Raw genomic sequence first — 13,641 nt, forward strand, 5'->3', positions numbered from 1 at the left:
TATAACAATTAATATATTAGGAAATACTTTATTGTTTCTTTATATAATGAATAAACTCAAAGACTATTCAACCAATTTTACAAAATTTTACGCCTATAGAAAGCTACATTATCAGCGAATGACATAAGCTATATATTATTTTAAAAAATTCTATCTACCCGTGCAAAGTCAGCCCAAAAAAACTAGTTATTAATATTTAAAACAATTTAAGTATCATGAGCCTTTACCTACTTTTCTTACTTCTTTTTACTTTTTATTGTAGATGTACATACTTATTCCTATCTTATCTTTTAAAAATATGTAACAACCTTCATATTAGCATTATGGTAATAATTTTAGGCAGCGGATGTTGGCGGCTCTATAGGAATACACACGTTTGGAGCGTACTTCGGACTTGGTGTCAGTGCCGCGTTGAGATACAAAAAAGCAAACTCTACTGAAGGAAATGAAGAAACTGTTCAAACAAACGACCTAAACGGACCCAGCTACGTATCGGATGTAACTGCTATGATTGGTAAACTAACAGTACATATAATAAAACTATGACTAACTATATCTCGCACAAAGTAATAAACGAATTGAAACATTTAATGTGATGGAACTTAGAACCATGATCATAGAATGCTTTTTACTGCAGGAAAGTGTCTTATGTTTTTTAAAACTCGGTAAGTAACGCGGTCTTTTAAATAAAATATAATCTCTTAAAAAGAATGAAAGTTCAAAAGTTAAAATATTCCAATCCCAAGAGAAAAACGAAAACTCACTGCGGAAACAAAGTTGCAGCATGCATTGCAAAATACAAAAATAGAATGCCAGCTATTAGCTGTATAATTCTCAGCTATTTGTAAATTGTAAATTACATTGTTAATGAATTTATAAATATTGTGAGCAAGGGTGGACTTATCTCTGACAGAGATCTCTTCCAGTCAACCCAATATAGTTAAAAAGCATATCGTTAGCGGGCAGCTGAAGTGCTACAACTATTAATATTTAAAGTATTAGTTATTTCGAAGAGTTTCAGAAATATCTAACCAATAATTCTTAGAAATGTCTAGAAACCAAATATCAATCTGTTACTCAACCGTTCAAAAGTATGTCAACATCTTACAAAGTAAATAAAGAGAGGGAAGTGGCGGAGCTATTTTGGTAAATTCTTTTTATTTTCAACAGTCTGCCATTCAGGGTTGTCTGTTGGGACGAACCTAAAACTTTGTAATAATAACAGACATTATTTCGACAATTCAAAAGGTATTCATAGCTTGTCGATTTGAAAACGGTGCTTCTTGGAAAATCCTTCTAGTTTAAGGTGTTAGGACTCCTACTCATCTCACAGTGACGTCAACCAAAAACTTTTCAATTTCCATAATTTAATGGAAAAACAATTTCCATTAGCAAACACCCAGGCTATATTTGAATTTCGATTTATTTAGTGTTATCATGACTCTGTTTAGTAACTTAAAATAATTAAAACTAATCAAGGGATGGCCGTGTGGTCCCGTCATAGAATAGGTCACCCCTTCCTTTCCCGTGGGTGTCATAAGAGCCGACTAAGGGAGAGGGATGGGCAGCAGCGTCCCTCTTAAAACATCTCTAAAGCCTGATTGTGGTTGCCAATCCGCCTGCCAAGCGTGCTAACTACTGGCAGCATCCCTCAAGCGGGAAGCTTATGTTCAGCAGTGGACAGTTAAAGGCTGGTATGATGATGACGATGATGAATCGAAGGGATAAGTTTCTTTTAAAGGCTTATTCAAGTACATAAATGAAACAGTAAGTTTGTGTTTTCAATCCTTGAAAGCTTTGTATGAATTTATATTTAAATTTATAGTTAAGAGACAAGTTAAAAATTGAATTTTTAAATACAGTACAATCTTCACTCTTTGATATTTTTAATAGACTCTAAAATTGAGAAGGTATTTTTTTCCCTAAAACTTTATTTCTAAAACTTTCTTTTTTCCATTTCTTCTCTAATTCCAAATCGATTTTGGTAATTATTTTTGCAATCAATTTACCCAGATATTGGCCTCAAATTAATTTTATCACAATATAAATTACTATTATTACGAAACATAATCCTGCTTGTTTTAGGATCTATATTCCTTTGGATTTACTGGCCATCATTCAATTCGGGGCTGGCCAACACAGATGTAGAGTATCAAAAAGCTGTCATCAACACATACTTGTCACTGGCCGCTAGTACCGTAAGTTTAAACTTATCATTTACTAGTTGTATCCCGCGGTACTGTTCATTTGAATTAGAAAAAATTCTTAAAAACAAAATTTTATCTCTCTATCTATAGTGCCGGGGTCTAGTGACTGTACAATATTAAAAAAAGTTGAATATCAGTTTGACTGGAAAATTTTAGGCCATTCATTCATATAATAATAATATTAAATTAGTTAATGTGAGGGAGACTTTGTACAAAAGTCGATTGCTTGGGTACCTCTGTCCCATTCGTGTTTCAACCGTGAAACAGTTGTGTTTTCATGGCTGTGTTTCGGTTTGAAGGGTGGGATATTCGACGACGGACGGACGATTCGAGGGCAGTCAGCTTGTTTGTCATTTTAAGTTGTATAAAAAAAATGTGAATAATAACGGAATATATGTTTGTGCTCTTAAACTACTTATTACATTAAATTTATTATATTTCTCTAATAATACTGATACCTATTATTATCAATTTTTTAGATACTGTACAATGACTGGACACAACATATCTCTTCGTTCAATTCCGTTCAGTCATTTCGTTAGCGAGATTAACAATCAAATATACTTGAAATAATAACATATATTTTATGAATATACCACACATGGCCTTCTTACTTTATTTACCTAACATTATATTTTAGTCTAGACTATATTGATTGATATTCATTCAAGTACTCATTTCGTTCAATTGATATTATCTTTTTTTTTTCAATGCTTATTTACAACTTAATTATGTTTACTTTGCAGACAGTTTCTAAAAAATAGACTATATTATAAAGTTATGAAATTTTTTTACCGTAATAAATATTAAAATAGAATGTAATGAAATATTAATATAAATATTATTTTTAAAGGACTTCAGACAGTATGTAATTTAACTGTTTAATAGTGTGCGTTGCGCCCACTATCTTCACAAATTATAATCTAACTTATAAAACCCTTTTTATAGTTCTGTACCTCCAAAGAAAAGAATGGCACCCTTACAGGAGCATTTTGTTGTCCGTCAGTTCGTCAGTCCATCTGTCAAGTCCTTTTTTCTTCGGAACGCGTAAAGGTATCAAGTTGAAATTGATATCATATACTCAGGTCTACAATCACTTAAAGCAATGAAAAAAATCAAGCTTCTAAATCGACGCAATCAAAATATACGGCCGTTGTTAATGTTCCATTTATATCGCATATTATGACATTCACAAAGGGAATCAAAACCTATAGGGTACTTCCTGTTGACCTAGAATTAGGAAATTTGCGAAGAAGCAATATCATGTAGCACAAGTAAAAAAAAAATGAGAAAACCATAATATTGTAGTAATTTAAAAAAAATATGCTTGACGATTTTGTACGGAACTTTCGTTGCGCGAGTCCGATTCGTACTTGACCGGCTTTTTTAAATATTTCTGTACTCCTTTCATACTATAATTGTATCTAGATTGAAATCGATTTTTTTTAACTTGCTAAAGTGTACATACAACCGTGTCTTGACACTTGATGGAACTTTGAATCTATATTAACCTGTACAATGACAATTAAATTCAAATTATTCCACAGAGGAAAGGAAAAAAACAGATAAAACTTTGATCAAGCTTTAAAATTACAAAAGTGGCTAACAATTTCTTATAACAATTCTTGAAATTGTAGGTAGAAGCAATAATGTAATCTGCTTAATTACCCTCATCTTATTATAACCAAATATAACATGTCTTGCCTAATTCGCTCACCAGACATAATATGAGCGGAATTTAATTATATGAATAGTATAATAACTCAACCGAGCTAATATTCTCAGCAGCTAGATACGAAATTATAGTACTGAAATGTTTGCCTCTTCGTGGTCGTGCAATCTGCTGTGTAGTCTAAAATTTAATACCTATTCCCATTAAATATATATTAACCTGTATACAGATGTACTGCGTTGTTACGACTATAATTTACGGCAACACTGCACCGCTACATAGAAGAGTGAAGTATAAAGTCAAATAAAGTGCACGTAATTATAGACGCGCTTCTATAATTCTACGACGACGACAAGTACGAGCATGGAAATTAAAAAGCGTCTTCTATTTTTCAATTATTTGCATAATCAATGTGCTTACTACTGCAGCTTCTTATTTTTTCGTCACGATAAAAAAAACAGTAATGCAAACCCGCTGTTATTGGCGTTTATTAAAAGAGTACGAAAATGTTGCTATTATAAAAATACAATTTGAGTATTGCCAGCCGGTACGGTACATTATAAAAACACCCACCGGACAATTAAAGCTGATTAATAAGGATTATTAATTTAATAATCTCTATTAAAAAAGTATACGCTATAAATTGGTTCAGAGTTTACGGAAATATCGCTACCATATCAAAAAAACGGGCGAATTACAGTTATTTTCAATTAAACTTACTAATAAGGCAACATTTTTTTGTTGAAATTATCACAAAATCACTCTCTGAACTGAATTAGTAATCGAAACATTTAATGAATTGATTTTCATTTATATACTATTACTGAGCAGCAATGAACTGTTCGCTCGAATCAAGTATTCATTTGTTTATATTTTAATTGAGTTCTATTGAAACAAGCTATAAAGCTATCCACTAGTTTGACACCCCTAAATGAATTATACATCTTTTTTTTTAACATTACCAGGTCACAACATTCATCCTGTCGTCGGCAGTGAGCAAAACCACGGAAGGTTCGACATGGTGCACGTGCAAAACTCTACGCTGGCCGGCGGCGTCGCGGTGGGCTCCGTCAGCAATATGGAGATCGGGCCTGGCGGGGCCATCGCCGTAGGCATTGGCGCGGGCATCATCAGCGTACTTGGATATACATATTTGACAGTCAGTTATTTTTTATGATATTTACAACGGCACACGCTGACGACCCACCTGATGATAAGTGGTAACCGTCGCCTACAGTCATAAACAACTTCATAAAGATCACAAAATACATTATAACAATCCATGGTACGTCTCATGCGTTGACAATTCCGAAAACTACTGTGTTATGCCTTCATCACCTGTAATTTCACTGCCTATCTTGAACTAAAGCACAGCCGTGCAAATATAGCTGCTTCACAGTAGAAATACGAGTAGAGCAGAGATGGCCAAGCTAGATTTTTTAGCATAAAGTCTCCCTGTGGTAACTTCTTATCTGAAAGAGACAATCGAGCATTTGTCTCATCTGATGATAAGTGATTAGCGCAGAGTATTAAGATTAACAACACCAGAGATTTTGCTTATGCGTTGCTAATTTTTTAAAAAAGTATTAAAACTAGGATATGGCAATGAAATTACTGGGTACAAAGGCATAACATTATATTCCTCAGGAATGGTAACGCATAAAGTATATCATGGGCGGCACAGTATACTCTGTTATGTCCATAGTACTAGTTATGTCTATAGGCAACGGTTACTAATTTCCATTAAGTGGGCCGTCAGTTTGTTTACCATTCTAAACTGCATATTTTTTTTAAAAAGACTATAGTTATGCTTTGTTCACAGCCGCGCCTCACTAAGCTTGGCGTGTCAGACACGTGCGGTGTGAACAATCTACATGGCATGCCAGGAGTGTACTCTGGCCTCCTCTCCGTACTATTTGCTGGTATTGCCACGCAAGACAGTTACGGGGCTGCGGGACTAGCCAGCGTCTTCCCTAGAATGGCCAAGGTATCATTACAATTATAGGAATGGGCGATATTGAAAAATTCTTAAGCTAATTTTAAATTCTCAACAAAAATAGGTGTGTTATTAAATTTCGTAAGTACCTACGCAAGTCATTCATACGCGTAAGTCAATCTGACTATTCTTGCTTTTGAAATAAACATATAAATATATATGAGAGGCTCTGCCTATGTGTAAATGCCCTAATCACCTACTGTAAGAGGAGAAAGGAATTGTTAGCAATGGAATTTGCCCCATTGCTAGCAATATGCCCTATTAGGTTGACCTCCACGTGATTCCCCCTGGAAACTATCGTGAACAATTCTTGTTGAATTTGTCACGATGGGCTAACTGCCCGGCTTCATCCTTCACTGGTGCCTCGCCGGTGTACACCGTAAGCGCGGATGGAGTTACCATCCCATTATCACCATTTAAAAAAACCACCTACTGTAATATATTATATTCACGAAAGGACTAACAGAAAAAAAATTCTAATTTTATCCTCATCTATCATTACTCACTGGTACACCGCCACCGTATAGCAATAAAGCGAGCGCGGTTACCATTCCATTTCTACCCATCAAACCACAATTACCACCAATATACAAATACCACAGTAGGAGGGAAAGGGATTGTTAGTAATGGGATTAAATAACCCCATTAGTAGCAATATACCCTGTCAGGTCGACCTCTACGTGGTTCCTCCTGGAAACCATCGTGGTTAATTCTAGTCGAATTCGTCAGGATGGGCTAACTGACCTGCTTTCATCTTCATCAGTCATCTATCACTGGTGTCCCGCCAGCGTATACCGTTACCGCAAGCGTGGTTACCATTTCATTATCACCCATTTAAAAAAAAAAATACCACTGTAATATATAATAATAATCAGGTTATGGAATGAGCTCCCTGCCGAGGTTTTCCCGAGAGACTACAGCATGGGGTTCTTCAAAAGGGGGGTAAAGAAGTTTCTTCAGGGTCGGCAACGCGCGCGTAATACCTCAGGTATTGCAGGCGTTCATAGGTTACGGTAACCACTTACCATCAGGTGGGCCGTATGCTTGTTTGCCACCTCAGTGGTATAAAATATATATATATATATATATATATATATATATATATATATATATATATATATATATATATATATATATATATATATATATATATATATATATATATATATATATATATATATATATATATATAAATAACGGTACCACAGTATTATATAAAAGAAAATTAATCAAACTATTGTATTGAGGGTTTTTAAAATTTTTAATAATAATATCTTTATTAGAGACTACAACATCGCATTTTGTTAGTAACATTATCTCAGCCTAATATTAGTACTAACTAAAAAATCTTACAAAAAAATTATCAAATTTGTTAATTTGTTAAAGGTCAAATTAGCTATTGTATCCCATTTGAGATTCCACAACAGTGTAATTAATATTACCTCTATTTCATTGTCTGCTCTGTAAACTTACCCTCCTGCAGTCAATCTCTATTGGCCGACAATATTTCAATATTATTTAGAAATATACGTAATATATTGATAAAATAATAACCTTCAATTGAATAGTAGCGGTTCGGCGATGCGAACAAGTTTCCTCTCGGTCGGCTCGTGTTGAATTACTCTGAATTGTACATAATGACCAAAGTGCGCGATGCCCTTTTTATTCCAACAATAGCTTCTGGTCCCACTGTCGGTAAACTATTTTGTCCTTGACCAAATATTGCAAATAATATTTGTAGTACAGTCGTAACTGTAGCTCCACATTAGAGTAATCGAAGACATTAGTCGACTGTTGTGGTGAACAGTACCGTGTAATCCCGGCATAGAATGGATCACCCCCTCTTTTTCCGTAGGTGTCGTAAGAGATGATTAAGGGAATTTAATAATCGACGGATGTGTAGCAGCATCTCTCTTAAAACATCACAAAAGCCTAACTTCGATTGCCAAACCGTCTGCTAAGTAGGTACGGCATCTACTGAACCCCGCCTCCCTCCCAATGGGCAGTAGTTTTTTTTTAATGGGTGATAATGGAATGGTAACCCCACCCGCGCTATCGGTATACACTGGCGGGGCACCAGTGAAGGATAATAGGTGAGGATGAAGCAGGTCAGTTAGCCCATCGTGATGAATTCAATAAGAATTGTTCACGATGGTTTCCAAGAGGAACAACGTGGAAGTCGACCTACTAGGGCATATTGGGGGGAAAGGGATTGTTAGTAATGGAGACTGAGAATCCCATTGCTAACAATATACCCAACCAGGTCGACCTCCTCGCGGTTCCCCCTGGAAACTATCAAGGTTAATTCCTGATGAATTCATCATGATGGGCGAACTGGCCTGTTTTCATTCTCATCTATCACCCTTCACTGGTGCTCCGTTAGCGTATCCCGTTAGCGCAGGCAGAGTTACCATAGCATTTTCACCCATCAAAAAAAAATTAGGGCATATTGCTAGCAATGGGGCTGTTAAACTCTATTGCTAACAATCCCCCCTATGGTCAGTAGGGGCACTAATATAGTATTAAATTATCTGTGGTAGTGGATAATTACCGGCTGTTATAATGATGATGATATGATGAACAGGAGGGGGGGGGGGGGGATTGTTTACTAACTTTTCTGAATTGAGGTATGAACAACCAATACTAGCAAAACATCCTATCAGGATACGTCCCTATTTCCCCTACCCTTATATACCCATACGTTCCTATTCCACCCATTGTTTTCTGTACCCAGTAAATTCGTGCCATATCCCACCCTTCAAACCGAAACACAGCCATGCAAACACAACTGCTTCACGGTAGAAACACGAAAGGGACAGAGGTCAACCAAGCAATCGACTTTTGTACAAAGTCTCCCTCTGGTATAATATTTTCTTGTAATTGTTTGTTTGTATCTATAATAAATTTACTATTAAAATCTTATGGAGGAAACAATAAAGAGTATCTATCTATCTAAGTGATTTGTCAACTAACCTAACTTCTTTCTTCTGTATAACTTCGCACTGATGTTCCGCCAGAGTATACTGATAGCTCAGGCGAGGATTCCGATTTACATTTCCTTTAATAAAATAAATGTTGAGATGGACGAACTACTAGAACACTTCTATCAAAAAAAAAAATGTGCGCAACATTTAATGGTATGAGAAATTTTCTGTCTCTCGTATTAATTACGTTTGTTAACTGTAGCTGGTTGTCAGTCCCAGGAATTTCAAGCAGAAATTAAAATGGGCACGAAAATAAAATATTTAAAAGGGTTTAGTCACAAGTAATTTAAATTTTGTGTCATTATTTACATATATATCATTATTTATCCCGCATTTTCAATGGTCCCCCGACCACGAGCCGTGAAAAGTATTCAAAGTTGAAAATTCTACAATATGCGTCTGAAACGCGTTTAAATATTTAAAACGCAAAAAAAATGTATGTGTCATGTCAATTTAAAAAGAAGCTATTATTGTTATGTTATATTATTAATTATATCACAAAAAAATTGCATTGAAATAAAAAAAAACTAACTATCTACACATCTGACAGAAAATGGTAACCGATCCTGGGGTCTAAGATGAGCAATGCTCGGTAATTTCACTACTGCAAACCTGCGCTACAAACAAAAACACAGACATGCAAATACGGTAATAGATACACTAATGACGTACTGACTCCCACTCATTGTTTGCAATTTTACACAAAGTCTACCTCTGGCAAACCTAATTTACGCAATCCAACGTGCCACTGCTCAGAGAACAAATTAACTAGGAAGGTACAATTATCATCTTCTAAAACAAAAATGTCGTACAGGAGGGGACGTCAGCCAGCAGCCAAGCATTATACCAGTTCATAGCACTAGTCGTCACAATAGGACTGTCCGCGGGATCGGGATTCGTCACTGGTGAGTTCTCTATCTTTATTCTATCGGCTAGGTCTTAACATTTTAACTGCTAAGAGCTCACCTCGCCTGGTGAATTAAGCATGTCGCTTCAGCAGTGCTCCTCTACTCCCGTGATACTAACATTTCACGTGTACGCACGAATTGGCCACACGAGTCGATATAATCCATACATCAGTACTTACTATTGCATTTCTATTTATTTGTTTTATTTAATTCTTTATTGTACACACCAATTATTTATAAGAATATGACAGAGGTAATCAAATGTACAAAGGCGAGCTAACTCTAATAGAGTTTTCTTCCAGCAACACCCAAATATCTCATATAATTTTTGTTGAAACAGGCATTAATAGAGGTCAATGTACTGGCAAATGAAAACAAAAGAAGGTTACATGTACGAGGTCTGTCCGGAAAGTTCGTATAAAAGTGTTCTGGAATGCGAGAAAGAGGAGTGGGGAGGCCAGGTAAGCGCAGGACCCCTTCCTTATGTCCCTCACAATGCTTCAGTTCTGGTCTGACCGCAGAGAGACATAGCTTGTCACGCCATCTGTGAAGTTACCTCTTAACGAAACCCCGTCGGCATGGAGCCCGCTTCCGTTGAAGAGCAGCGCGTCGTAATCAAGTTTCTCTCGAAACTCGGCAAGAATGGCCGTGAAATTTTTGCCGATCTCAGAACAGTTTATGGGGATGATGCTGTGAAGGAACCAACCGTCCACAAGTGGCGAAAAAGATTCAGAGAGGGCCGAGAAAGCGTTCAAGATGACCCACGTTCAGGACGTCCTTCCACTTCACATTCCGACGAAAACGTGGAAAGAATTCGAACTTGTGTTAATGGGGACCGTCGTTTAACGGTCAGACAGGTGGCTGAAGAGCTTAATTTGGGCAAAACCGTGGTCCACGAAATTATAAGAAACGAACTTCAAATGAAAAAAATTTGCGCCAAGATCGTTCCGTGAGTTTTTGAGTAAAAATTCCATTACGGTGACCGAACACCCCCCCTATTCTCCGGATTTGGCCCCGTGTGACTTCTTCTTGTTCCCAAAAACCAAATTGGTACTTCGGGGGCGGCATTTGGGGGACATAAATGAGATAAAAAAAGCTACGACGGGGCAGCTGAGAAACCTACAACCAGAGGACTTTCAAGGAGCCTTCTCACAGTGGAAACGGCGTTGGCACAAGTGCATTATGTCACAGGGGGAGTACTTTGCAGGGGATAAAATTGATTTACCTGAATAATTGTAAAATAAAATTTTTAAAAAACTTTTATACGTACTCCGGACTCTCGTATAGAAGAGGCCTAGACTGACCTATCATAGTCAGATAGGACGATAGAAACGCATGAAGCAATAAAAGTTTGTATTTGAGTCAGAGAGACATAGATGATAATAATTTTTTTTGTAATGCCACTTGTCATGGCATATAAACTGATGGGGCTTCATATGCGTATTTTAAAAGGGTGAAAACTCTAATCACCTCCCCGAAACAATATTCAATAAAATTATTTGTTGCACCCATAGTACCTCTTAAATTACAAAAGAATGGAATACAGTAAAGTGATGCAAAACTGTCAGTTATATCGATAAGCAGTGTAAGTATAGAAACCCTTTGCATTAATTCTCTCCGCCTGTCCTACCTGTCCCGCAAGGATAGGTAGCTTGATAACACATATCAAAGATAATTTCTTAAATATATGCTTAAAATCTTTTTAATCTTTTTTCAGGTCTATTGTCGAAATTATCCTTCTTTGACTCTCTGAAAGAAACGGAGAAATACGACGACGAAGTCAACTGGGAGTTACCTTAAATCAGTTAAACATAAAAAGATAACACAAAAAGATATCTTACCCAATGGTTAGCTGGTAGAGAATGCCATATGGCATTAAGCTCACCACTTGTACAAAGTTTTATTGTGCAATAAAGAATAAATTAAAAAAAAATTATATCTTAAAATTTTTGCCACGTTATATTACGTAAAGTTTTAAGATAAAATATATATATATATATATATATATATATATATATATATATATATATATATATATATATATATATATATATATGTACTTATAACATTTAATAGTAATATATATCTGTCCACTGAACATAGGCTTTTACCATTGACTGCCATAAGGAACGGAGTTGTTCTCTGTAGCAGTTTACCATTGGGGAGATTTTGTCAGTTGTTGCCACGCTTGGCAGGCGGATTGGCAACCGCAGATTTGTTTCTGGTGATGTTTTAGGAAGAACGCTGCTGTCCATTTATCGACTATTAAATTCCCTTAGTCCCCTCTGACTGCATTATCATGAAAAGAAGGGAGTGGCCCATTAATAATTAATTAAATAGTTAAGCGCGAAAATAAATTTAAATATTAAATGTCCAAAATAAATAAGAAAATTTTAATGAGTTCGGATAAAATCTAAACATTGAAGGAGTCAATAGAATATTACTAATGGAACTAAATATTATACCTAAAGAAATATAGATCATAAAATGAGAGAATCTTGGGTCCCTTAGTACTATAAGAATTTCAAAATTCTTTTGTCATTCGCCGTTGCATGTTTCTTTGGGAAAAATATTCACTGCTGGAACATTTCCTATAAAAGAATGCTTACGATTTGGATTCCACCCCGTGGGCGTATCTATAGATATCATGTTAGCACAATCTAAAGAACTTTTAATATAAATATAAAAAAGTAGAATCCATATGTATCCAGAATTCAATTTAATAAAATCTTAATATATAAAAATTCCATGTCCCGATGCTCGTTCATGCTAATCTTCGAATTCGCTCAACCGACTTAATGAAATCTTTTAAATATGTATGTCTGTTCCAAGTTGAGAGATAAAATAGAAAAAAAATGGTAGGTAATGGCAAAGGGGAAAATAAGTCAATTAATAATTATATATAAAAGAGGTTACATTGCACATTATGATGACGTTTATCGTTTATCGAGTAAAAGTTAGGCCTGGGTAATACAGATACCAATCCGATATTGGGTTTCTTTGGACAGTGATCGCGGAAAAAGGTCTTCACCTATCGCCCATGCCGGTCAGATCTATTTTTGAATATGTAAAAGTCGTTATCTAATATTATTTTTTGAATAACATACTTTTAACACATTCGTTATTGGACCAGTATATAGATATTGTAACTAAAATAAATAAATAAATGCTATATATTACCTACCCCTAGTAAAAGTGTCAAAATCACAAAGAACAACTGTAACATTTGTCAAGTTTTTGACAATTTATAAACACTATAATTCCGGTCACGCAGTCTATAGTACTCCTAAAATATTCCCCCAAAAGTCACACCATTTATTAAAATGCATCAGATTATTTACACTAATAAATTAATCCATATAATCAAAGTATATGCAAGTAGCACGTGAAATACATCACCTTCTATACTGTTACAGTCGGGTAAAATGGATCCTAGAAGAAAATAACGAACGGTCTTATCGCTAAAAACGATCTGCACCTTCGGATGGAAAGGTCCAATTTGATAGTTTGGTCGGAGGCGCAATAATGGAGTATCATTTAGACATAATCCCCCTTATTTATTAAAAGCACGTTACTATCTGTGACGTAACTTTGATAAAAATAGGCTTTACTCATTAATTCCAACATGATTATTCTCCGTTCAAGTTAAAAAAAAAATTTCGAATAAACTTAGTACGTTTGTCGAGTGTAAAATAAAGCTAGAAATCCGTTGCGTAGTTTAGAAGAAGCCGTTAAGGCTTCTTTTAAACTACGCAACGGATATTGATACGGGTTTCCCTATTTTTATAAACAATTTGCAATCGTGCAGAGCAAATTTTTTTTTTTTTATAATTCAAAGAGTAGTGCCACTATTATGTTCAAATTAATTTAAACT

General features: G+C 35.4%; 1 protein-coding gene across 1 annotated transcript in view; it reads left to right on the forward strand.

The window, feature by feature from the left end:
• The window catches only part of LOC113522424 (ammonium transporter Rh type B), a 35,056-nt gene extending 23,356 nt beyond the window's left edge, over positions 1-11,700 (forward strand). Inside the window, 7 exon segments of the mRNA XM_031911067.2 lie at positions 340-514; positions 2,086-2,198; positions 4,845-4,878; positions 4,881-5,038; positions 5,702-5,866; positions 9,674-9,764; positions 11,485-11,700. Coding sequence (XP_031766927.2) covers positions 340-514; positions 2,086-2,198; positions 4,845-4,878; positions 4,881-5,038; positions 5,702-5,866; positions 9,674-9,764; positions 11,485-11,567 — 819 coding nt within the window. The 3' untranslated portion in view covers positions 11,568-11,700.
• Positions 11,701-13,641: the final 1,941 nt, after the last annotated feature.

This window comes from Galleria mellonella, unplaced genomic scaffold (assembly GCF_026898425.1).
Source record: "Galleria mellonella isolate WM207_F2 unplaced genomic scaffold, CSIRO_AGI_GalMel_v1 utg1634, whole genome shotgun sequence".
NCBI classification, from domain to species: Eukaryota; Metazoa; Arthropoda; class Insecta; order Lepidoptera; family Pyralidae; genus Galleria; species Galleria mellonella.